At 41.4% G+C, this 27,454-nt stretch overlaps 1 protein-coding gene across 7 annotated transcripts in view; it reads right to left on the reverse strand.

Moving 5' to 3' along the window:
* Nucleotides 1-27,454, reverse strand: part of TMTC1 (transmembrane O-mannosyltransferase targeting cadherins 1) — a 176,329-nt gene that overhangs the window by 61,189 nt on the left and 87,686 nt on the right. For 6 of the 7 annotated variants that reach the window (XM_037878265.2, XM_043540624.1, XM_037878299.2 and 3 more), the window contains 2 exons: nt 25,429-25,550; nt 8,793-8,960 (listed from right to left, as the gene is read on the reverse strand). In XM_037878265.2, coding sequence (XP_037734193.1) covers nt 8,793-8,960; nt 25,429-25,550 — 290 coding nt within the window. The remainder of the gene's footprint in view (nt 1-8,792; nt 8,961-25,428; nt 25,551-27,454) is intronic. The other variant, XM_037878291.2, reaches the window with a different exon arrangement.

Consider the following 27,454-nt stretch of genomic DNA (forward strand, 5'->3'; position numbering starts at 1 on the left):
AACAGGTATTTATAAACAGCAGAAAAACTGAGCGGAGTGTACCTGGGGCTGAGAAGGAGCTGAACTATTGGCATTATCACTTAGAACACAGGAAGAAAAACACACACAAATGCCCACCCATTGCCAAATCAATAAAATGCATGACTCAGCAGCTGTTTGATGACTAGATTTACATAGGACTGCAAAACCGTGCGACTCTAAGGCTAGGTCTACACTACGGGATAAGGCAACCTAAGTTACGCAACTCTAGCTACATGAATAATGTAGCTGGAGTCGACGTATCTTAGGTCGAGTTATTGCGGTGTCTACACCACACTGGGTCAACAGGAGAAACTCTCCTGTTGACTTACTTTATGCTTCTTGTTCTGTTGGAGTACCGGAGTCAACGGATGAGCGACTGGTGGTCGATTTAGCAGGTCTTTACTAGACCCGCTAAATTGATCCCTGGTGGATCAAACGCTGTGCGTCAATCCCCAGATAAGTGGAGACATGCCCTAAGAGAAATGCTGTAATGATGCTGGACACTAAAAGAAATAACAGAAGACGCATCATAAATCATTTCTCCTACAAAGAGCTAGAAACTTAGGCACTCTCTTGTTGTTACATAAAGCAGAGAAATATAGCTTCCAGACATCCAGAGGATCTCTAAGGGTTATTAGGAATAGAGATGGGTGAATTGGTTCATGTCATAAAGAATAAGAACTGGCTCAAACCTCAGCCCTATTCCTTTTCACACAATTTGGTTAAGATACACTTGTTTTACTGCTGCTTCCTTCTTCCCATTCACCAGATCAGATCCTCCTAACTATAGTAAGCAATTGCAGAGATCAGCACATTTCCAGCCTTTCTGCCAGGCTTTGGCTTGTTCCTCCTTTCCAATCTGAGAGTGCACTGACGTATTAGTTTCCAAAGAAGAAGCCAAGTCTTGGCCCACCTGAGAGACTAAAGAGCTACTTCTGAGACCCACACCACTGTAAAAGGTCATGGGATTAGGCCAGGATGGGACCAGGAGAGGAGCAGTTGTAGATGTCTTATAGGAGGCCTGGATAAGAAGGGGAAGAAAGCATATTGACTTTGGTGGGAATGAGGATGGGGCAGTATGGCATCAGTGTGTGTGGAGATGAGAGAAGGAAAGGCAGACGAATGCACATGCATGGTAGAAAGGAGAACCCTTCCACAGGTTTATCCACCGTAACTTAGTGTTCAGCACAACAGATCTGTGCTTTGCCTATAAGAGTTAAAAATCACTACTTGTTTGGTTTCCTAACCATAAGGTGTTTCTAAATTATTTATCAGGAGGCACTAAGGCACAAGCCATTCTGTGACTAATCGTTGAACTTAATCAGTTAATTGATGCTATTCTTAAGAGAATGATTCTCTATAGTTGTTTTTACAAAGATATTATACACCAGCAGCAAGTAACGTGTGAATGCTATGGCTGCATTAATTTCCATTGGCTTGGGAGCTATTAAGTACTCACAACATTCTGGGCATTACTGGAGTATTAATTCTTATATGGAAATTGTATCATTACATCAATGACTACGTTTTATGTGAAAACATAGGTAGTGGCTCAAAACTGTTACCATCTCAGAGCTATTCAGTGGCCTAACTCTAATGAGTGATTGAGCTCATTATAGTCCCGGCCTGAACACAGCAAAATGAATATGTGGTGAGAAGTACATTACGTATTTCAGTTCTAATGAACCACAGTTTTATTAGTGAGACAGGCATTTTTTAAATAGTATTTTTCTTTTGACGGTTTCTCTTTAAGTATAATTAATCAATCACTATGGTTCCATTTATTAAGACCTCCCTAGATAAACATTCTCTCTCTACCATATGTCTGCGTGTTGGATAGGAAGGAAGGATAATATTTGTATTGGTGCTCTTTTTTTGTTCTTTATTCCTCTGTGCTCAGCCAATAATTCTTGTTGACCTATTTATTCTTCTCATATACAAGCTGATGGGCTGATCCTGCAAATGCTTATGACACAGTATGAGCAGTTTCACTGAATGCCTCAAGAACAGACACTACACCAGGTACATGTAGGATGAGTGCCTAGGTAAATAAATAACACTTCTGAAATGTGGTTCTTGATTAGAACAGGACACTGTTCTTTAACTGAAAGAGGAAACAATCATGTTCCTAACCAAAGCCAAATGGGAAAGGGTGGAGTATAAACAACAAAGCAGCACACAATGTTTTTCCATTTCTGTTCCCAACAAGCCCTCCTCCCACCACTGCACACACATTTTTCCAATATGCATTTCCAATTTTTTCCCGTCTCAGAATTTATTGTAACCAAGCCAACTCCAGAAAGAAACAGATCCGCTGAGCATGAAAGTCACTTCTCAGGAGGCTTTTCTTCCCTGCTGACTATCCTGCTACCTTTAACGGTCATAAATGAAAGATAAATGTATGCAAGCCATTTTGCACATATTTCCTCTCGGAGATAAAGCTACAAGTCATCCTCGTGGGATACAACACCCTGTTAACTACCAGTAGCACTCCCAACTTCAAATATCATCGTTAGCCAAATCCTACTTGGCCAATGCTTGGAAACAACCTTCTCTCAGTAGCCCCCATTCTGTCCTAAAGCACAGGTTCTACTCTTACAAGTCAGTCTCTCTGGGACACCATTTTAATGCTTTTCAGTGATACCCACATGAATTGTGCTCAGTTTATAAGCAAAAAGATTTTCTATCATCAGTCCTGCACATCCAACCTGGCCTCTGGGAGGCAAGCTGCGCTGAGTTCTTTCTGCTTTGTGAATCATCACCACTAATAAAGGATCTCCAGGCCAATTATTCCCTCAGTGACACATGTGCAGCCCTAGCCCGTTGATTTTCACAAGCGTAAAATGCTTGGAACTGAAAACATTCAGTTGATGATGCACAAATGGAACAGAAGCCAACTCGCTCTTTGCAGAATTAACAGGAGTAAAAAGTAGGAATTGCTTTGTCCTCTTCTTCTTTTTTACCTGACTAAAGTGATTCAAAGATTTAAATCAGTGATTCAGGAAACAGATTTGCTAGTAAACAAAAAGTACCATTTTTACATAAAGAAAAGGAGGACTTGTGGCACCTTAGAGACTAACAAATTTATTTGAGCATAAGCTTTTGTGAGCTACAACTCACTTCATCGGACATCCGATGAAGTGAGCTGTAGCTCACGAAAGCTCATGCTCAAATAAATTTGTTAGTCTGCATGCATCCGATGAAGTGAGCTGTAGCTCATGAAAGCTTATGCTCAAATAAACTGGTTAGTCTCTAAGGTGCCACAAGTACTCCTTTTCTTTTTGTGGATACAGACTAACACGGCTGCTACTCTGAAACCATTTTTACATAGTTGCTTTTCAGAGCAGACCTGCAATTTAAAGCACTCTCCCAAGTCGGGGATGATGTGGAAACATTTTCTAGAGCAGGGGTTCTCAACCTTTTTCTCTTTGAGACCCCCCTTGACATGCTATAAAAACTCCAGGGGCCGGGGGGAGGGAGGGGAGAGAGAGACTTGGGTCAGAAGCCTTGGGTATAGGCATAGTTTGACTTCTATTTGTGGGGGGCCAGGAGCCAGCGGGGCTTGGCCAACTCTAGATGGTGGGGTCTAGGGAGGGAGTGCAACCTCCACCCCATGACTCACCCCAGCAGGCCACCCAGCCTGTCTGGGTTTTGGGGTGGGGGCACGCAACCAAAAATTATAACTCAAAAGGTGGGGGGTTGGCTCAAAAAGTTTGAAAACAGCTTAGGGTACAGGGAGGGGATAGCTAGGGGCTGTGTGCAGGCAGGGGAGTAGCTCAAAGTGCAGAGAGGGGGTCGCTGGGTCTGTGTGCGGGAAGGGGAGTAGCTCACGGTGCAGATGGGGTAGCTAGGGGCTGTCTGCAGGCATGGGTGTAGCTCAGGGTGCCAGGAGGAGGGTAGCTAGGGGCTGTGTGCCAGGAGGGCTCCCCCTGTTCCCAGAGGGGTCTCCGCACCCAGGCAGCTCTTACCGGCTGCATGAGCAAAAGGGGCTGGAGCTGGCGAGCAGCTTCAATCCGGGGCACCAGCAGGAGACAAGGAAACGCTGTCGCTGCCCGCTCCATGGCACCAGCCAGATCAGCAGCTGTTCCACGCTGCCCAGCTCCAGCTTCCCACCTCTGACCTGGCTGGGGGGGTGAGGTGTGGAGCTGCCCCCAGACTGCCGTGCTCTTGTGCTGCAGTTTGGGGGGGGCAATGCCTTCCATGTCTCCAACTCTGCCCATGGGCTCAGGGCTTCTGCCCCACAGGGACCACCAGAGCGTGGGGCTCCGGGATTCAGCCCCGTGCCTCCAAGCTTCAGCCCCGTGGGGGGTGCCAGAAATCAGGGCTTCAGCCCTGCGCCTCCTGGCTTCAGCCTCCTGAGGGGTGCTAGGGCTCAGGCTCTGGTTTTCAACCGCGGGGCCCCGCAGCCCCCTTGAAAGGGCTTGTAGACCCCGAGTTGAGAACTGCTGTTCTAAAGCTCAACAGAGTACTAGGTAGCTTGATTGAAGGGTAGTACAGCAAAGAGGAGCAGAGTCTAGACCCCTCTTGGCCCACTGAGCTCTGATGACCCTTATGGGGGTATCCATCAATCCTTGTTTTTTTGTGTGGAAGGTTGCAAACCACCAGGTTAATTAACGTCAGTGGTGACAGTGCATTTTTGTATGTGGCCACCACACCTTCAGATAGCATATTGTCTCAGTTTCCTAACATTATAACATTTGTGATTGAAGGAATGCTCTCAGTGGGTAAAATTAATCTGTGTGTAGAGACGGCCAGCACAAACGGTGCCTGAGCCTTGCATTGCTACATGCACCCGGGTGAATTTCACCCTGAGTATATGATAAAAATGAGTGTAATGTGATTAATTGGTACCATGTTTGTAACAGGCTGGCTTACACCCCTGGAGGATTGGGGCTAGGCAACCCTAATTACAGAATGAGCCACACCTGGAAGAGATCATGGTGATTGCCCTAGAAAGAGTCTACAGTGAAAAGTGGGAATGCTCATGTCTTAGAGACTGTTAGGAGTGAGCAGGCTCTAGCAGAGTTAGGGCCTAGCTAGTCCTGGGAGTTAGGACTGAGACTCCAGCCAGGTAGGGCCCAGCTGTGGACTGCCAAAGCAGGAAGGGCCCCCAGGCAGGAAGGTGTGGAGGAAGAAAAACCTTTGTTTGTAAGGACTTTTGGATGTTTGTTATTTTAACAAAGCAGAACCTGAGAAAGGATGGGAATGGACAAAAGTTGCTTAAACAGTCCAACAAGGGAAAGTGAAGCAGGCTGCCTGTAGCGGGACCCTACGCTATGAGGGGTGGATTGAAGGAGGCCAGCCCGTTACAATGTTGTACATTCAAGTGCATCTTGCCCAGGTTAGAGAAATCTGTATATAATAGAGGCAGTCTCACTCAATGGCCAAAACCACCAAAGAACCACAGTCCATTCAAGGATAAGACAGAGAGGAATTAAAAATAGATGTGACACACAAAATGAGACAACAAAAAGCAACAATTAATGAAAAGCTGAAATGGGAGACAGAAAGGAGAATGGAGAAAACAGGAATTATATGAAAGACTCTCCCCACAACGTGTAAGTGTGCCTATGCACAGAGACAAACACCATCTACCAAATCAGTTGATGTTTGTCTCTTTCCCACATGTAAGTTTGTATTGTGCTCGTCTCCTCCTCTCCTTGCTCCCCTTTTATTTTTCCTCTTATTTGCCCCTGTTGTTCCCCACTTTCTCCCCCTGCCTTCTCCCTCTTGGCTTATTGCTGTTCTCCCTGCATTCATCCTCTTTCTTTCCTTTCTCCCCTGTCTTCACTGACAGTCTCCCCTTCACCCACTCTAGTCAAAAGTCCTCTCCCCCCCCTTTCTCCTAGGACAGAATTTCCCTGTCAATGCACCTTTCTCACTTCCCTCCCAGCTCCTGCTCCCTAAAAGCCCAATCTGAACTCTTATCCCAGAGTTCCATTCCCTATTAATGCTACTGCGTAGCCCTTCTCACCAAGCCTCAGCCCGAAGATCTCTCTCCAGCACCCTAGGACCAGGGAGCAGCTATCAAATACCTCCAGCCCCAGAGTAGCCCCCACATCCATAAGATGGCCACCCACAGCATGAAGTGAGATGACAGAGGAGTTCTGGCAAGCAGCAGGGAGGGAGCCTTTGTTGTCTCAAACCTACTTGCTTTAGGGCTTGCTTAGGTCTCCTTGCTAGGTCCCTTCCAACCCTGATATTCTATGATTCTATGATTCATGCTGGCCTGCAGATTCAACAGGGAGGAAGAGGTACTGAGCCTGCTCCCTAGGCCACTAAGAGCAAAGGAAAGAGGCAACATAAATCACAAGAATTTAGGAGGCAGGAGACTTGATCTTCCACCTTCTCAGTCTACTAAAACAGCATTTTCTTTGAGAATAAAGTGGAAGGGGGTCAGGTCCCCATTATCTTAAGTTCTTGTGGTTTTCTTTGCCTCTTCCAAATGCTGCCAATGGTAGATCTGCTTTGGCAACCAAATCAAGGTTGGCAGTGTCTCTCCCGGCCCAGCAATCTCTGCACATATGGTCATACTCATGATCACAATGAAAGAAAAGCCAAAACTCGTGCTTGCATCTCTATTCAAAGGGGTGCAGATGCCAGGAGCATGTGGACCACCATCTACTCAGCAGATTAGAACAGTGCAGTTTTGAAGAGCAAGTATATAAACCACAAGTCATTGGGCTGCTGAAACCACACTGACAACATGGTTGCATGTGTTCTATGAGCAAATATTACAAATTGGAAGACTGTCAGGCAGGAATAGATGCCTCAATGCTAATGTAACCCCAATGAATTCAATCCAGTTAAACTAGGAACGAATTCAGCTTATTAATTCTGCACATGAAATAGTCCAGGAGTTCTTTGTTTCTCAGAAAGAGCGGGGAAAAACTGTCTATCCAGTCAACAATATCTCTTAAATCCATCTCAAGTGCAGTTGCTACAAGGTGATTTTATGACCACCAAACAAGTAATTACAGTCTCCTCCCCTTCAAAAGGAAGAGAGTCTGCCAAACTGCAAGGCCAGGGCTTTCTTTTGAATTGTTGGCATTAACCCTGGAAGGTTTGGACTGAAATCCAGTGCTTAAAATGAGTTGGCATCTGAGCCCAGGATCTCATCACCATGGTTTCCATTGTTTAAGAGGTAAACGTGTTTTAGGAGATAGGCAATGAATTGTGTTATATTGAAGCAGCTCCTATTCCATATCTTTCAAAAATATCTCTCTAACAAAGCTCCATCTGCTTCTATAGCATGGCATATATAAAAAGGTTTAGCAGTAATGTCATCCCCATTAATAATGAGAAAATTAAACTTTGCTCTGGTGAATAGCTCTGAAAATCAAGTTAAACAATTGATGTATAAATCACCTGCATTACCATGATGCCCTCACAACTAGACAATTGCTGAAAAAGCATCAGGAAGTAAATTTAATAAGTTTTGCAACAAAACTGAATACAAATATAAAGTGAGTGCTGTCTACTTTGTATATTGTGTTGTAATTGAAATCAATATATTTGAAAATGTAGAGAAAGATCCATAAATACTTAATAAATTTCAAATAGTATTCTGTTGTTTAACAGTGCAATTAAAACTGCGATTAACTGCAATACATTTTTTTATCTTGATGAATTTTTTTGCGTTAATTGCGTGAGTTAACTGCAATTAAACTGACAGCCCTACTTTCTACCATTATAAAAATGTTGCTAAAATACATTCTACATCTTTCCAGTGGTGTTACTGCCATGTTTTGAACCATACCTACAGAAGATGATAGTATTTTTTAAATAAAGGCACAGCAATAATTATCACTGAGTCAAAGATTTTGCTGGGTTTTTTTTTTTAAACTAAAATGTCTAAAAAAAGTCATATTTGCAAAATCAAAGTTTGTTCATATGCAGATACAGCGTTGATATCAGTGTTTGCACAATGGTTTTAGATATTAGGTGAGAAAATAATTACCGGTAAGTCATTTTCTTCCTTTTATCCTTTATAAAACAGTTCAGTCTCCTCAGCAGTGTTCCATTTACTTTATTTGAGAAACAAAAACAAAACAATCCCACAAGGACATATTTCTTTCTCTGTGTTACTAATAAAAATGTAGCCTACTTAACCAGAAAGAATGTTAAAGATCACATTTCTTTCTCAGTATTCCTTTTGTTTACATTCTGCATTTCACTCAGCTTGAAGAGTTCATGTCACTTTTATTTCCAGGCAGTTTCACCTTCTGGTTCTCACACCATAGCACAGTGGTTCTCAATATCTTCCTGACTGCAACCTCATAACTGAAAAAGGTTTCAGGACACACACCTCCCAGACCTGGTTGAGACCCCCTGCTTTAGCATAATCCAGTTTGGGGCATGGTGCTGCAGGGGAATGTTCAAATCTGCCCACAAAAACTGCTTTGACTTTTTTTGTTGGTAATAATTTCAGTTTAAAATATTGCTCTTTATGTTAGTTTTATGTAAAATTCCTCTACCCACCCCTCTCTTTTAGAGCACATATTATTATATTTAAAATGTATAATCTGAACTACTAGATCCTCAGGGCAGGAACCTTGTCTTCCTTCTCTCTCTTAAAAAACTTGCACTTTTTGGCACTATATAAAAATGGCAAGCCACAACATAATAATACAATAATAGTAGAATTATTCCTTTTACTTAATAAAAATGATTTGTTCCATGCAACAGTAACATGCCATGTATTTCTTGATTCTTTACAAATAAATTTAAAGATAGAGAGATAGCAAATATTTTCCTGTGGCTGATCATACCTGAAGAGGGATTCTCTTGACAACCAGATTTCATTCTGTTTCACAGTTTTCCAAGAGAACAGCAGCAGCAGCAGCAAAGCAGAGAGGGTCAGGGCAGTAGTTCCCCATCTATTTAACCAGGCACAGAGCTTTTTCAAACCATGGACAAAAAGGATACAGTACCCCATACTGGAAAAACAAACAGGAGGGGGGGAAAGTTGCTATTTCCAGTATTATACTTCATGTACAAGATTTCAGCATTTTTATCTCTTGCCCAATAATAGTTTTTAAGCTAACTTCATTTTTCAGGGAAACAAATTCAAACTCTTCCCCCCCCCCCCCCGAAATCAATTTACAACTAAATTGTAAATCCACTCTGATTGATATATTGTCTTTCAGCAGTTTAATCCTGCCCAGGGAATTACCTATTTAATGTGAACATTATTTAGTTGAATTTCTTTATCACAAAGTATCAAAAGGAAGATCCTTTCACCTTTGCAGTTTTAGGCACACACCTTCTCCAAACAGCCTACTGCACGTGCCCAGAGAACAAGTGGAAACATCTGGGAAATATTCAGACAGTTTCATTAGCTCATATTACAGGAGGGGAGAAGCACGACGGACCCAGTTCCCAACTATTGGGAATTGCTGATATACTCTTGTTCTCACCAGCAGTCTTCAGTATGCTTGTGCTGAATACAGATACAGCTGTATGACAGTTTATACAGCTGCTGGGAAGAGGCTTTTTTATATACTTTTGATTAAGCTTTGTGGTAGTTACATGGATAAATGTGGTATTACACAGAAATAAGGGTTCATTTCAAAATACGGTGGGAACTATAGAGTGGGAACGATAAGGTGGGAACTATAGTTACATTATAACACCTCCTAGTAGTTCTTACATAGTGCTTTTCATTCACAGATCTCAAAGTGCATTACAAGCGAGGTCAGCATCATTATTTTCATTTTACAGATGGGGAGACTGAGGCACTGGGAAAGGAAGTGACTTGCCCAAGGTCATCTAGCAGGCCAGTGGCAGAACTGGGACTAGAAACCAAGTCTCCTGAGCCCCAGCCAGGTGCCATAATCACTACATAGAGAGTTCCAGAGACATACATTAAACTTGTATCAGGACTTTGAATTATCTACCCAAAAATTCCTTGTACCTCCATGTGAATGCAGTGGGAAGGTAATTCAAAGCTACACTATAAATCAAGTGCACCCATATAATTTAACTTCTGATTGTAGCTTTTTGTAACAAATACATACATCACAAAGTATAACTTCATAGTAATTACACTATAACAGCAATGTGGCTGTGTACCAGAATTCTACAAAATAATACATGTATTAAGTATGAGACTAAAAGGGGAAATACTAAGTAATGTAGGCTTTAAATATAGCTTCCAGTTAAATGAATTAGTCGCAACTGTAACAAACTAGGACTGTTCTGTAACTACACTGTAATGAATGTATCTGTATTAGGAAGTGCATGCAAAACAAACAAAAAACAATTTGAAACAGAGCATTTATTTGAGGCTTTTATATTTAAAAAAATCATAAGAGTTTGACATAAAACTACAGACAACAATGTTCTATCTCTGTTCACCAAACAACAACAAAAATGGCTGGAGAAAGATGAGCTCCCATTATCTTGTCACAGACTTTTCATTGGAGCGGTCTGTTACAGTCACATCTCATCACACAGCTTTTCTTAGTGGTTATTTCATACCCAGTATTGCTTATTTCAGGGGTTTGGATTTAAAGTTTCTAACTCCAGATTCTTTTACAGAGCAAGCAGTATGAAATACCTTTGAACACTAACAAATCCATTGTTGCCATAAGCACTTATATGTTTTCTCCCATGCCACCCTTTATTTGTGGAACATTCCTTCCCACTAATCCTTAACCCCACTACCTTTAGCCTTTTGCACATCCCTCCTTAAGATTAATTTCCACCGTGATGCCTACAGCACCCTGCCAGAAGTTAATAGGGAAGCAGGTGGGTGGCTGAGACTACTATTAGTAATCTGGTTATTTGTATCCATTAAAAACAGACAAACAAACTTCTACAAACTGTGCACACAGCTATCCTATCAAAAGCAATGCTTACACTACTGTTAACCATTCTCCTCCCCTGCCACCACATTTCTCACAAACACTTGTTTGTTCCACCAGTTATGTTTTATCTTAAATTAAACTGAAAGCTCCTGGTGCTGGGGTTTGTTTTCATATGTTTGTACAGCGCTAGCACAATGAATTCCCAACCGGGTAACTGTAATGGAAATACAGAGACAAGGTGAGTGAGGTAATAACTTCTGTTGGACCAACTTCTTGAAATGTGTCTTTCACTAACAGCTTATAGAGAGCTCTTCTTCAGGCCACCTAAAATATATTACCTCACCCACCTTGCCTCTGTAATAGCCTGGGACCAACATGGCTACAATAACAGCATGCTGTAATGGAAACGAGCACCGATTGCTCATCATGAGATATCAAACCTTAAACCTGTTACTAGTCCTTGATTGAATATTCCCTGTCCTGTACTTCAGGACAGTGGAACCTGGGGAGGGTAGAGTGGGAATTCCACAGTTAGTGAGGACAGAAAGAAACATTTTTCAGATTTTTTTTTAAATGTATTGGAGTTTGACCATGCTCAGAGTTTTGGAATGTTAGAAACTGTCCAGGCAGAGATGAATTGCTAAGCAGAGTACAGGTCAAGCAGCTTAAGGTTCCTGATGAATATAATTTATCAAGGGGCTCTGTAATTTATTATGAGGATTGCACCACCATGAGCAGATATGCTCCTACACCCACACAGATCCAAGCTCTGGAAAAATACTTCAAACTTAGGTGCACACAGAAAATCAATGAGACTTCGGCTCCTGTTTCACTTAAGTGCTTCTGAAAATTTTGCCCTTAAATCCAAAATTAGGCTCCTGATACTGCTTAAAAGAGATGCTGAGCATTCCCAGCTCACATTATCTTCAACTGGAGCTGAGAAAACATCAGGCTACTAATTCAGGCAACTGACTTTATACTTTCAAGTTGGAAAATTTTGCCCCTATGTGCAAGTCAGCATATATGGCTATAATTTGCAGCCTGTGCCTTAAGCACTATGGAGGAGTTCTGCCCTAATTCTGGCATGGGGATGGGTGGTGAGGGGACAGGGAGAGGGTAAGTTAGTGGTTCCCTGTGCTCTTTCCCCCTCACATACACTAACTTGGCTACCAACTCTGGCAGAGGGGATAATTTTGCCCTTAACATTAAAGCTGGTTGGGAATTTTTTTCCCCCTCCCTCACAAAATATTTTGAGGGGAAAATGGACTTTTTGCAAAAAAAAAACTCTGTTTCATCAAAAAGCCATTTTCCAGCAAAAAAAATTTTGGCAGTATTTCTACTTCTGAAGAAAAAAAATCTCTCTCTCGCTCTCTTGCCATGCACACACACAGATAGGATCCACCCCGCCACCATTCTAATGTTTTTTTGCCAGGTTTTGTCTTTATCTTAATGGATCTTTGTGCTGACCATAATCATTTGGATTGAACAGTGGTTTTCCAAAAAAGTTATTTAAGAGAAAACCACCAGCTGTTTTTATTTTGAAGTTAATATCCCTTCTCCCACCCAGCCCTAGTTTCCAATCAGATTATTTAAAAACCAAACCAAAACAGATTTTGCTTTCTCTTTGGGGTAAGATACAGCCAACTGCAGTAATGAAACAGTGACCGTTTCCAACTGTGAAAGCCCCACCACAATCCTGCACACAGACTCAGATCTGAAGCAGCTCTCTAAGTAGGAACACAATTTAATGTTTAATAGCTTTTCCACAGGTTCAGGATGAGAACACTCATTAGGGGAGAACCAGCAGCTACACAAATTCCTCAACCCCTGCAGGGGGGTATACATAGGAGCTTCCTATTTGGCACATGCATCAACATGTTGACAGTTTCTTGACTCCTGGCATTGTGGTCTCTTGCTGTACAAAAGTGGTATCTTAGGAATGTCCTCAGTTATAACGAAGTCAGGGCTACACTTAGGAGGCAACCATGTGCATTTTGGCAGAATTCACTCAGAGGGTTGTGGGATGAATGATTTTCTTCTATAATTTCTGCAATTTGTTAACAGCACTTCCCTTGTGAGCATGTGCACTGCAGCGAGGCACAAACAAGAGAGGAGTGAGATGACAGGAATGCCACATTTCCCAGGGTGCAAAAGACAAATTGCAAGGTTTAAATAAGAGCCAGAGTGCAGATATGTAAGAGTTGCAGCCTACTCATTCAGTGTTCAGTAATTATATCTAATAACTCACAGTCTTTTCTTTAACCACTGTGTCTAATTTCAGAAGTCAGAGCTTTAAACATTTTTCCTCTATCTCTGGCATCACCTGCACCAGTTTACATCAAACATTAGGAGTGGTTTTGTTGCACTTGTTTCTTGATTACATTGCTTCCTTTGAGACAGGGTAGCTATTGCCGCACCCCAACGGTAGATTGTCATTACATTCTGTTACAGCAAGCTGCACATTTGCGAGTACCCTGTAAGAGTTACCTCCTTTGTAAAGCACGTTGAGGTCTACTGATCTAAAGAGCTAGGTATTTAATAAATAATAAGTTTTAATATACTTCTGTTAGCCTTGGCACACTGGTCAAAGGTGGTTCCATTAATATTGGAACTATTTGGGACACAAAATAAAAAATTTGGGGCAGGGGTAAGCAAGTCCCAGCCTCTAGCAGTGAGCAGACAACTTGTGTTGCTTTGCAGTGACCTTTCTGGACAATCTAGGAGAAGTACTGATATGTTTAACCAGTGGAGGCTGGGTTGTAAAACTGAGTGGAAGAAACTATCTGTGAAAGATGACCGCTCGCTCGCCAAAAAAAAAAAATTAAAAGAATTTTCAGGATCTTAAAATCTTTGTGTTTCTTTTCCAGTGGATTCTAATCCAGACTATATAGGTGTAAATCTGGAGAAAATCCACTGATTTTCAATGGAGTTACTCCAGATGTAAACCAGTGGAACTGAGATAAGAATTTTGACCCCTACATATCAATTAGGAAAAGATCCATCTAAAAACAGTATGTCAGGACATGTGAGGGCTACTGGATCAGTATAGTGTCTATAAGCAGAACAAAAGGATTATTTTAAAAACATATGGAGAACAGAAACTGCAGTTAACTTTGACAATTCACCCAGGAGGATTTCTCTATGGCTACTAACCTTGTTGATTTTCAGCACTTACTTTAGATGACTCCATTTTGTTCTATTAAACCTTGCTTTGAAGCTACTCCAAATTAAGTTTAACCACTTTGTGCATCACACCAATTAACTACTCATTTTTATTTTGCTACCCTTCAGAGAGTACTGAGAATAGCATTGTGAGAGGATGGAGTCTGAGGTCAGTACTGACTGACAACATGAACATGTGCAATTTTCTGCTTTTAAAAACTTATTACAAGTTTCCAAGTCTCAGCTGCACATATTTGTTGCTAGGCAACATATGTTTTCAGATTTCCTCATTGTTTGAGATTATTGCAGTTTTATTGGATTTTTATTAAGCACCTGTAACATGCATCCAGGTGCTGTACATATACATTATATTTTATTTTAAATACACAGGATGGACACATCAGTCCTCCAAAAAATCCCCCAAACCTCAAGCACTCACATGGCCTGCCCAGGCTACAGAATAAGGCCCAAAACCCAATAAAGCACTTTAGTGTGTGCTTAACCTAAAGCCTTTAGGATGCTTACGCTACAAAGAAAAAACGGTGACACAAAAATCACAGAACCCAGGCTGCAGGGCTAAAAAACAGTAGTGCAGATGTTCCTGCTCTGGCTGGAGCCTGGGCTCTCAAATCCAGAGAAGAAGGAGGGTCATAGAGCACTGCTCATTTTAGACTGCAACCTCAGAACCTGAGTCAATTGACCCAGGCTCTGAGACTCGGTGCTGCAGGTTTGTCTTTGCAATGTAGATGTACCTGTTGAGTGGTGCCACTTAAATCAAGGAGACCAGTCAAAGACTTAAAGTGCTTTGCTGGACCAGGGCCTAACAGACTTGAGCATGGACAGCAATTCTACACTGAGCCACCAACCCCGCCCTTGAAAAAACCTCTTTGCTATTTCAAATACAACATAGACAAACTCCTCTCCTAGTTCTAGAGCCTGAGCTGACACTCTATGTAACACACACTGACACGAAGAACCAAAATGATTTAAAACACACTGCTCACAGGCACAGCTGCTGTGTGTGTGTGGGAAGGGACCTTTAAAGTCACTTCATCCCTATTAACATAAATGGCTGTACTATCACTTTTCTAATGGAAAGCAACTGATTGTAGAAAGAGGGCTTGGCATGTCTTTTGAACTACTCCTCCTTCAGTAAGCACTACTTCAGACGCAGAAGGTGGAAGAACTGGTAAACAGAAGCACATCAAGGCATAGTCTACACTAGGATTGTAGGTTTCAGAGTAACAGCTGTGTTAGTCTGTATCCGCAAAAAGAACAGGAGTACTTGTGGCACCTTAGAGACTAACAAATTTATCTGAGCATAAGCTTTTGTGGGCTACAGCCCACTTCATCGGATGCATAGAATGGAACATATAGTAAGAAGATATATATATACATACATACAGAGAACATGAAAAGGTGGAGTAAGAGGCTAGTTAATTAAGATGAGCTATTATCAGCAGGAGAAAAAAACTTTCGTAGTGATAATCACGATGGCCCATTTAGACAGTTGACAAGAAGGTGTGAGGATACTTAACATGGGGAAATAGAATCTATATCTATACATATCTTCTTACTATGTGTTCCATTCTATGCATCCGATGAAGTGGGCTGCAGCCCACGAAAGCTTATGCTCTAATAATTTGTTAGTCTCTAAGGTGCCACAAGTACTCCTGTTCTTTTTACTAGGATTTTACATTGGTATAGCTAAAAATCCACAACCCTAGAAGGCACAGCTATACTGATCTAACCCCCAGTGCAGACACGACTAGGTGAATGGAGGAATTCTTCCGTCAACCTAGCTACCTCCTCTCAGGGAGGTGATTACCTATGCCAACAGGAGAACCCCGCTCATCAGCATAGGTAGTGTCTACAGTGTAGCGCTACAGCGATGCAGCTGTCGCATTTTAAGTGTAGACGAGCCCTAAGAATGAATTCACTCTGCTAGAGAGGTTTTTGAAAACACCTGACTGGGAGCATGTCTGTACTGCAGGGGCTACAGCAGCATGCTGTGGCACTGTAGCTATGCAATTGTAACTCCATAGCGTAGACACATCTTAAGGTGATGGGAAGGGTTTTTCCACCACTGTAGGAACTCCACCTCCCTGAGCAGTGGTCGCTAGGTTGACAGAAGCATTCTTCCATCAACTTAGCTGCGTCTACATTGGGGTTAGTATGGCACAGCTAGGGCACTCTGGGGTCTGAAATTTCAACACCCTTGAGCAATGTAGTTATATCGATCTAAATGTTTAGTGTAGACCAGGCCTGGGTTGCTGAATTGTCCTGAGCAGAAGGGCCGGCTGGAAAAGCTTGAGTTCCATTTTGTGAAAAATATTGAGGTTTTAAAACTTGTTTTCATTTCACATCAGACCAAAACTTGACTTTTTGAATTTTTTCCACAAACAACGTGTGAGAAAGAGACCCACCCCAAAAGAGCCAATAGCTTGGTAGTTAGGGCACTCACCTGGGACGTAGAACAGCCAGGTTCAAGTCCCTGCTCTGAATCAGGCAGAGCAGGGACTTGAACTTGTGTCTCCTACATCCCAGCTTGTCCTAACCACTTGGCACGCGTACATGTGTCACTCTCTCTCATGTTGACCAGAAATCCCATCCTGGATATGAGAATCCTTCCCGACTGATTAAACTTCAAAGCCAGTATGCTTCCACAAAGAGTTTTGCCTTTCAAGTCAACAGGAGCAGTCCCTGAGTAAGAACTGCAGGGAGTAGTACAAAGAGAATCCCAAACTCCAGCAGGACAGACCTAATTTGAAAAGGGACCTTCTGAGCAGATGATTGATGACATAATTGGTCTTTATTTCCAAATGAAAAGCTGGTTTCTTATTTCAGGCTACATTAAGGGCACTAGGTCAGGTTTTTGAGCTAAACCAATTTACATCAGCTAAGCATCTGGTTCTCTATTCACAATAAGAGACAACTAGATAAAATTTAATGAGCTCAAAAACTATTTTCTTTGACAGAAAATGTGTTAACTTTTAAATAAATTATTCAGCTAATCATTGAATGATTGGTTAACATTTGGGTCCATTTTCCTTCTCTCCCTTGCTGTCACCATAAAAAATAATGTACTGTACAGATTCACTTCATTACACTTTTTGATTCCAAGACTTCATTTTGAGCAGACTCCTATCTGAAGTGTTTCCAGATAACATGGACTTCTGTGTGCCTTTATTACAGCTATTTTGGAAAGGAAACAATTATGTGTTTATTATTTAGCATTGTAAAGAAAAAACCCTATAGAATTTAATAGGGATTAAATCAGCAAGATTTCATAGAAATTACTCTAAAATATTACATAATTTGGCAGGTAATTATTATTTTCTATAGGGTTTTTTTTATAACCACTTCGTAGAATTCTATAGTAAGGATATAATTTTACATTAAATGTTATAAGGAGGTTTAAAAAGAAACAAAACGGAAATCATTCTATATTACATATGATATTCCTTTACAAATAAAAATTACAATTACAATCCATTTGACTGAGGTTATGTCTACACTACAGCCAATGTCACTTAGAGGTGTAAAGAAATCACCCCCAAAGCGAAATAAGTTACACCAACATACATGCTGGTGTGGACAGCGCTATATTGGTGAGAGAGCTTTTCCTGCTGATATAGCTACCGCCTCTCGCAGAGATGGTTTTATTACACCGCTTGGAGAGCTCTCTCGCATCGGCATAGAGCAGGGGTGGGAAAACTACAGCCCATGGGCCAAATCCGGCCCATGAACCATTTTAAGCTGGACCGTGAGCCAAACCACACGGCTCGGCCCCACTCCGGCCGGGGTGTTGGGTCGGGGGCCGGACCACGCAGCTCCCGGAAGCCGCGGCATGGTCCCCTCTGGCTCCTACGTGCTCCAATGGGAGCTGCAGGGGCGGTGCCTGCGGATGGGGCAGCATGCAGAGCACCTGGCCACGCCTCTGCATAGGAGCCAGAGAGGGGACATGTCATTGCTTCTGGGAGCCGCTTGAAGTAAGCGCTGCTCGGAACCTGCATCCCCATGTCCCGACCCCCTGCCCCAGCCCTGATCCCCCTTTCCCACTCTCCATACCCCTCGATCCCAGCCCAGAGCACCCTCCTGCACCCCAAACCTCTCATCCCCAGCCCCATCCCAGAGCCCACATCCCCACCTGGAACCTGCACCTCTTCCCACACCCCTGCCCCAGCCCTTATCCCCCTCCCGCCCTCCAAACCCCTCAGTCCCAGCCCAGAGCATCCTTCTACACCCCAAACTCCTCATCCCCAGCTGCACTCTAACCCCAATTTTGTGAGCATTCATGGCCCGCCATACAATCTCTATTCCCCGGTGTGGCCCTTGGGCCAAAAAGTTTGCCCACCCCGGCAAAGAGTGTCTTCACCAGAAGTGCTGCAGCAGCACTATACGTGTAGACAAGCCCGAGTGGATTATTTCTATTAAATGACACTTTTTTTTTAATTTCTGATTTTTTTTCCACCTCAGCTAAGACTTCCATACATATTTTAGACCTCCAGATTATTTTATTTCATCTTTGATCACAAGAAATGTTTTTTTAAGATTTGTTTCTTTAACCTAATTTATCAAAATAACAATAAAACAAAGCTTTTTAGCTTTCCCATTAAAGCTAACATGCAAGTGGTAGTAATCATAGTAAATTCAGCCTTTCCCTGAAACCATATGTGTGTGGCCAAAGTGCAATGTATTTTTCAAAGGCATGTTTCATATTCAGTTAAAGCAGCTAAGACTAGTCTAGACCAAAAGCACCATGAGCTAATTTTTTTCATCTTTGCAGAATTACTTGGCTCTTATTCCTACATATTTATTGGCTTTCACCAAAATATCTGGCACTAGCATCTCATCATTTCTTGCTTGTGTTATTTTTATTTCTCTTCAGAGTGTTTAATAGTAATGGGCAAAGCAACAAAAGTTAGAAGTCCATGTTTGGATACACATCTGAAAGGCTGAATACTTACAACAGTTATCATTTTATAGCACCTTATTCACTCAAAGCACTGTACAGACGTGAACTAATTAACTAGATGGATAAATATTATCGACATCTGACAGATGGGGCAAATGAGAAAGAAAGCTGGTGTGACTTGCCCATGGCTACATACAGAGTCACTGGCAGAATCAGGATTAGAATTCAAGACCACCAAAATCCCAACCCTGTGCTTATTCCTCCAGATCACAGCCTCCGCTGAAATCCTGGAGCGGTTAGCATTGCTCCATTAAAGTCAATGGAGATACACCAATTGAGACTAGTTTCAGAGTAGCAGCCATGTTGGTCTGTATTCGCAAAAAGAAAAGGAGTACTAGTGGCACCTTAGAGACTAACCAATTGGTTAGTCTCTAAGGTGCCACTAGTACTCCTTTTCAATTGAGACTAGCTGAGGATCTGGCCCATTTTCAGATTACTTGCTGTCAGTGACACCTGTGCAATGCCACTGCCTTCACAGGGTATAGAGAGGTATATCTGAATGGCCCTTGTAATCATGCTGATTGATGACTCACAAGGAATAGAATCCAGCTCACTCCCTCTTAACTTTATCAGCTCTGTACAGCTAACAGGAGCATAAGAGCACTAAAAATGTTTTTTTTAGTAAGTAAATTAAACAGATATAGTTGGGAATACACACACAGACTCTGGCCAGGCCTACACTACTGCGGTAAATTGACCTAAGCTATGCTACTCCAGTTACATGAACAACATAGCTGAAGTCAGCATAGCTATATCCACTTACCGCAATGTCTACACTGCCCTGTGTCGATGGGAGATGCTCTCCTGCTGACTTACCTTACGCTTCTCAGGGAGGTGGAGTACAGAAATCAATGGGTGAGCGCTCTCCACATCTTCACCAGACCACCGCATCGACTGCAGAAGCACTGATTTAGCTCCACAGGGAAGACATGCCCTCTGACTCAGCAAAGCAGCCAGGCATTTGCTTCACTTCATGCACTGAAATGCTTAACTGCTTTGTTGAATAAGTTGGGTGAAATTCTTGCCCCACTGAAGTTAATGGGAATTTTGCCACTGATTTCATTGAGGCCAGGATTTGACTCTAACTGGGGTGGGGTGGGGGAGGATCTTCTATTAGCAGAAGTTATATCAACACTCAGTATCTGATCTAATATTAAAGGAATGCGAGACAAGTAAGTGGGAATTCAGATCCTCAAGCTTGACTGACATACGGGTTTTAAAAAAGTGAAAAAGTGTGGCAGGGGGAGTGAAAATGCATAACATTACATCCAGTGAAAAATGAATCAAGGAAGAGAATAATGCCAAAGGCAGGCATATTATAAAACCCTATCTTCAAATTATTGCTTTGTGGGGGAAGATAAGTTCTCTTCAGAATCATTCAGGGTCACAATCTCATGAAAATTGCAAAATTGCACAGATTTCATTACCATAATATGGATCAGTTTCTAGTGTTTAATTAGTATATTGCAAATGTTAATGGATGGGGTTATACCAGGGGTCGGCAACCTTTCAGAAGTGGTGTGCCAAGTCTTCATTTCTTCATTCTAATTTAAGGTTTTGCGGACCAGTAATACATTTTAACATTTTTAGAAGGTCTCTTTCTATAAGTCTATAATATATAACTGAACTATTGTTGCATGTAAAGTAAATAAGATTTTTAAGATGTTTAAGAAGCTTCATTTAAAATTAAATTAAAATGCAGAGGCCCCCGGTCCGGTGGCCAGGACCCGGGCAGTGTGAGTACTGCTGAAAATCAGCTCGCGTGCCGCCTTTGGCACATATGCCATAGGCTGCCTATCCCTGGGTTATATTAAGTGAAGTGGACACATTAGCAAGGACAGGCAGCAATTTGCTGCATTGTTGTTTAAAGTACAGCATGTAAAAACAAAAGCTTCACGGGGCACTTGGTCTTGTATGAATTTTTAAGAGGCTGATACAAAGAGATTGATCCTTTTGAGAAACCTAGACCATTTTGTCTAGATACTGGCTTTCTGGTAAGGTGGCAGAGACATTTACAAGTATTGATCTTACCACTTACCATGGTGTACTTCTGATTCAGTAAATACACATGGCTAAAAGGCATGCACAGACTCTGGCAGAATCATGCAACCTGCAAGGCAGAGAGTGCTCCTCTTTAACAGCTCCTGACTCTGCAAGTGCTCCTCAGTGGAACAACTGGACACGCAAAGTGTGACGGTGAACACCTCTGATGCCTATTGATTCACCGCTGCAGGGATAATGGGGTACAGTTTACTCTCTGCTGGGCCTAAGGTGGTAGTTGCAATCGACGAAGGGATGCTTAGAGGGATGCATAGTCAGATGGCAGTAATTCTGCCACTGTGCTGCTGGGGTTCAACCATTGGAGAGCAGCTTTTATTTTCATCTTGGGCTCCCTAGGACCCCAACGCACAGGGCTCCACTATCAAAAGCTGCCTGAGAATGTGCTGAATCAGTGATGTAATCAAAATCTGCAAGCAGGACATCTGTTATTGTAACTGATGCATCAGGTCACAGGACTTCTCCTTTTGATGTAAAAGGTCAGTTTCCTGTCCTATCATCTGCATTCCTCTGACTGGCTATATAGTTTACTTCTAACAGAACTTTCATCACTTAAATTTCTGCAAATATATGTCTGAAAGCAAAGCACATACACAGGAACTAGTGGTGACCTGATTGACCCTTAGTTGATCATATCACACTTTCTGCAATAAGTATGTGCAACTTTCAACACTTTCATTTAATTTCATCTTTGTTTTTGTCATTCATGATTCAAAATCCATGCACTGCTAAACTGGGAAGGTTCTCATGGCTGGTAAAAATAGTCAGTGACATAACTATTAGCCAGGAAGAATAAGTGATTGCTTCTGGTGTTTAAACTTTGTAATATTTAGCACACAGGCACTTGATCTGGAAACTGTGCACACACTTAGCAGGCTCAGGTGGTTGGCTATTTTTAGCAGGGCAGTTTTCTAAAAATCTGGAAGCAAATTAGAAAACAAATGTGTTTGTAAATAAACAAACAAACAAACAAACCAACCCACAGCCAGGAGCCACTGAAATGGGAGTTGTGCAAAAAGTTGAGCAAATCAGAGAAATTGCTCTTACAGTAAGGGTCCAGTCCTGAGAGGTCCAGAGAACCCACAACTCCCATTACAGTAAATGGGAGGTCAGAGTGTTTAGCATCACATCAGAGGTGTTCACCGTCACACTTTGTGTGTCCAATTGTTCCACTCAGGAGCACTTGCAGAGTCAGTGCTAAAGATCCAGATTATGTTCAGTTAGATTCTTCATGACTAGGAACAATAAGATTAACTGTTCTTTTCATTTTAAATGCAGTTGTGATGTTTTGCACTAAGTGGACCAGATTTTCAAAGTGACCAGCACCAGCAGTTAGAGCCAGATTTCCAGAAGAGGTCAGCATTCAGTGTCCTAAATCTTCTGAGAATCTGGTCACCTATTTTGGTGCCTAAATGGGAACGGAACTTTTTGAAAATCTGTCCTATGAATTCTATCCTGCCCCAATCTACACTAATGTTTACAGCTGGTTGGGAAACTATTATCCTGTGAAAACTTTTAACAAAAATTTAAAAAAATCTTTTTGATTTTTTTCAGGCTTTTGAAGATGTACACAAAGCCCTGGAAGGCAGGGTCAAGCTCTACAACTAGTGCATGATCAAAAGGTTGTACAATTCCCTGTTTTTCTAAGTCATATTAAATTAATGTGGAGGTAAAAATCCTAAAACATTTCCTTTTTGGTTTACAAACCTTTTACCTAAATCCTCAGGTCTTTATTCACTACACTTGAAATTTTGCCAGTGTAAGGACTGAATAAAACTGCGTAAAGAGTTCAGGATGTGATCCATGGATTGCAATATGCACTACTGTGACACGCACGCAAATATTTATAAAAGGCTTTCATTTCAAAAGGGGGTGGAAGAGCACTTTTAAATATAACCAAGAATGATACAATCATCAATGTGTTTTCCACACACTGAGTCAGCTTTCTCACCTCAAAAAAATCTTTCAGATGGGGTGAAATATTTCAATTTAGTAATTGATGTTAGAGCAAAAATAGAACAAAACTCAAGAAAAGTATATTGCATTTGGCAAAATGCAAGCAATGAAACAGTTGCTAAAGAATGTTTCAAATAAAGAACACCGCCCTTCTTTCTCTTATATCCTCAATATTATGTGCCAAGTTCCTCGGGGTGGGGGAGAGGGGGTAAATAAAGAGATGTCATTGTGGTTTCACAATAGTTATGAATGCTCATGGAAGGCTAACACTCCCCCATCCAATCTGTTTATAGAGAGAGACAGAAAGAGTGCTCACTGGTATTCAATAACTTTGCAAGCAGTAAATTTAGTTCTCAACACCCTCGTGTATATAATTTTTTGAGCATCCTTCCTTCTCCTACAGAGAATCTGGTGACAGAGAGCGAGAGCTGTCCACACACTTTCTTTGAGGTGACAATTAATGGCCATGTTAGTTCTTCATTTTAAATTTCAGTTCAGTGGCCTGCCACCTGGGGTGAAAAAAGGTTGTAAATGAGGAAATGAATGGTCTCTAGTGGTCTGAAAACGGAACAGGACCCAGGGACTCTGACACATACTCACTCTTAGTGTTTACCATTTAACCTCTCTGCCTCAGTATCTCCTCCTAAAAAAGGGAGTCACTTTAATTACCTACTTCACAGGTTGTATGTTTGTAAAACCCATAGAAGGATGAAAAACATTATATAAGCAGCGTTCCTATGCACATATTAAATATGCTCATATTCCTTCCACAAAGTCCTCCTGGAGCATTGCCTATTTGTCCTCCTTCATTACCACAAACTTCAAAAGGCACGTCGTGATATCAATAATCTCATCTGGAGAAGAGCTAGATGCTGGCATCTGCAGCACTTCAAGCCCTTGCTCTTTCCACAGCCAGAAAAGTGAGAGAACAACACAGCAGTGTGTTAGAAGCAAGCTGGTCTGCTTGTTTCTCAATATCTATTTTAACAGCTTTGATGTGTTTCTCCATTTAAAATAATGGACAGTAACAAGAATCACGAGTTGTGGTGATGATTCCCAGAATAACTCAGAGGGCCAAATCTCACTCACCTTACTCATGTGAACAGTCTCATCGAACTCAAGGGGGTTACTTCTGTGAATAAGGTAAACAGGATTTGGCCCATAAAACAAACTGATATAATAGGAGGCAGGAATACATCTCAGCTATGTAAAACTATAGACTCTGGCCCCAGTCTATCAAAGACCAGAGAGTAGGCCTACTGAAGTCCATGGGACTACTGATAGGCATAAAATTAAGTAGAAACACGAGCCTTTGCAGGATCAGGACTACAGAAAATATTTTTCCGGGTTTTCTGTTTTTATTTGCTTTTTCAGCAATCCAATTTTAAAAAGTAGGGGGAAATAAAGCAGTTATTTCAGCGTAAAGCAATCTGGGGTGAAGCTTAGGGCCATCAGCTCTGTAAGTTCAATCACCATGAAAGATACTGGGAACTGGGTATGCACCTGATGGTAAAACTGAGCTTTTAGAATGTAAACATATGGCTACAATGCTATGAAAATGTAATTCTATTTATGGCTGGATCAAGCAGGCAATCACCAGTTGCATCTTGGATGGTTGGCCTTTCCTACTGCTTCAGCCTTAGATCTGGATATGATGGAGATACAAGGAGTAATTCAAAACTATGCTGTTTGCAAGAGCAGCAAGAAGCACCAGAACCCCCTAGCAGCTAGTCAGTCTAGAATGTAAATGGTATCTAGGTGGAAACTAGGGTGAACTCAAATTTAGAGTTACAGTTGAGGAAAGTATGGGAGTCTTCCCCTACCCCCACCCACTAGACTATAAACTCTTTCATAGGCCTTGATCCTGCAATTGATAGTGCATGGGCAATGGGACTGTGTGGGTGAAACAGTCCACCTGCAGCAGCAGAGACTTAGATTACCAACTTTTTAGGAGATGGACCTTGTCTTCCTTTGTGATTATACTGAATCTAGCAGAATGAATCCCCTTGGCTATTAGTAATATATAAATAGTAATAATAATGGTTAACCCTATAAATACTGTGCTTACATTAGAGAACATGGACAATTTAAGTTGACAATACTGCTTAGGGAAACAGCACAATTCGTACAAACACAAAAGGACAACGTACAAGAAACAACATGCTGCTTCCCTTTATACAGATACTTTCAACCACGTTCAAAAAAATTCGTAACAGTGGAATGGAACTAGCTTTGATTCTGCCAAGTAGCCTGCCTTGACAGGCTACATATTTCCTGATGTTGCTGCTCAAAAATTCAAACGTATATTGTGCTTGGACAAAAAATAAATAAAATATAATGTCTGAATCACAATAATAGGCAAAAAATAAAAAAAAACTTTACCTGCTTTTACAAAATGGGTGAGAGGGTCTCATTATAAAGGAATTCAATTGCAATAATTACCTTGGCATGTAAAGGACTCGCTCTGCCACCACAAACCCCACCCTGAAGAAGAGGTTGCTGGCTGGGATAAATGGGAAAACCAGGAACAACAAGCCAACTAAAACTTCTCTATGTTCCAGTTTCTGCAACAACACAATAGTGAAATGCATGTGAATGAAAAAGAAATCCAACTTCCAATCAACATTAAGTTGCCCCTCTTCCATTTTCAGATTCTTATTAATAAAATAAATTAATCAGATTAATGATTAATCAATGTACTGCACTGAAAACAGGAATTATTCCACACTGCAGTTCCTCTGCATTTACATATTGTTTGTGTATTGTACAGTTGACATACCCATAACACATGTTTATTGTTTGAATTACACAAACATCAGATACAACACAGTCTGTATTACCCTTGGCAACATTTCTGAGGTCAGTTTTACTGTACATCGATACTTACGATTGTAACTTTCTGAGGTAATTTACAGGCAATGTACAACTGAAGTATTATATATGAAAATAGTGGGGGTGTACACATAGACACACATGTCTGTGTTCAGTCTCAAGTCTTTACAATTAAGAAGTGGCAGCTATATCTGTAATGTTCTGTATGAAGAAAATTAACCCAAAACTGCACATTAATATAGTCTTTTTATCCCTTTGGAGAAAATATCTAAAATTTTAATTATACTTTATCATACAAGATACTTATGTCCAATACAGTGTTCAACATTTGAGGCATTCTGTACATTAATATTAATGTCTTTGGTCCATACTGCTGTTTTTAATGTTTGCTTGCTATGAGTGGAGAAATGAAATTGTCACATGTGATTCTGTCAAAACTATTGTGATTTGCACAGCTGCTCCAAATACTGCCAGACTACAAAGGCCTCAGTCCTGATCTGGAGGGACCACAGCTTTTAGAGATGAAGGCTAATTCCATTTCTCTACTAGCTCCAGTCCATTTGGATGAATCAGTTTGTAATGTCTGCTGTTGCTCACTAAAGATCAAATTAAGGTAATCAAACTCACTATTTAAAAGCTGAGAGTTTAGATTTCTTTAGATGAAAGAACAGAATTTAGTTAGTTAAATCACCCAGTCTAGACATTTGTGCTTTCTTGTGCTGGCCAATAATACCCTAGTTTAATCAGTCGTCGTTGTACCATGCCTAAACGATGGGGAATTCATTCTGAGAGGTCTAGCTTTGTAACATTTAAAGGCAGATGCAAATTGACTCACTTAGTCTTTTCAGCTTTTCTAATCATTTTGGTCTATTTCTCAGTGCTGGAGAGCCTATTTGCCTTACAAAGCTTTACATGAAGGGATCTAAAAATGGAAATATCAAACAAGGCCTATGTAGCAGTATGCAGCCCAGCAAAAGACCTAAGGCCAAATTCTGCTCTCACTTACACCAGTACAATCTGCTTTGGCACTGCACTGGTGTAACAGACATTGACCCATGGCTTAACAATAATTGCTAGATTTCATCACATATGCACTGTAAGTATGTTTATTGAGTATATAACACTTGCAGTGCTACAAACAAATTGACTGCAACGGTTCCTTATGTTAAGTGTCTAAGCTCCCATATACAACAATATTAGCAAGTAGAAGTGAACACCACGTCAAGCACAATACTGATTACTCTTCCCACAGACTCTACTAGACTGACCAGACAGCAAGTGTCAAAATTGGGACAGGAAGTGGGGGGTGACAGGTGCCTATGTGAGAAAAAAGACCCAAAAATCGGGACTGCCCCTATAAAATCAGGACATCTGGTCACCCGAGACTCTACCTTTTACAAAAAATTTAGATTCATGAAATTTGCAGTTACCACACTTCGCAAAACTTGTGAGAAATCTCTGAAGAAAGAACCTCCACAGCACTAGCATGAATTGTGCAATGCAGGAGGAAGACACTTTTTAATGGAGGGGGGGAAAAAACACCATCTAAATAAGTAACCAAGAGGAAGATGAGGAGTCTGAATTATAGAATTTTCCTTGTCACAGATGCAAGAGAAAGCAGTAAGATATCACTACA

Source organism: Chelonia mydas, chromosome 1, assembly GCF_015237465.2.
Source record: "Chelonia mydas isolate rCheMyd1 chromosome 1, rCheMyd1.pri.v2, whole genome shotgun sequence".
Taxonomy (NCBI): Eukaryota; Metazoa; Chordata; order Testudines; family Cheloniidae; genus Chelonia; species Chelonia mydas.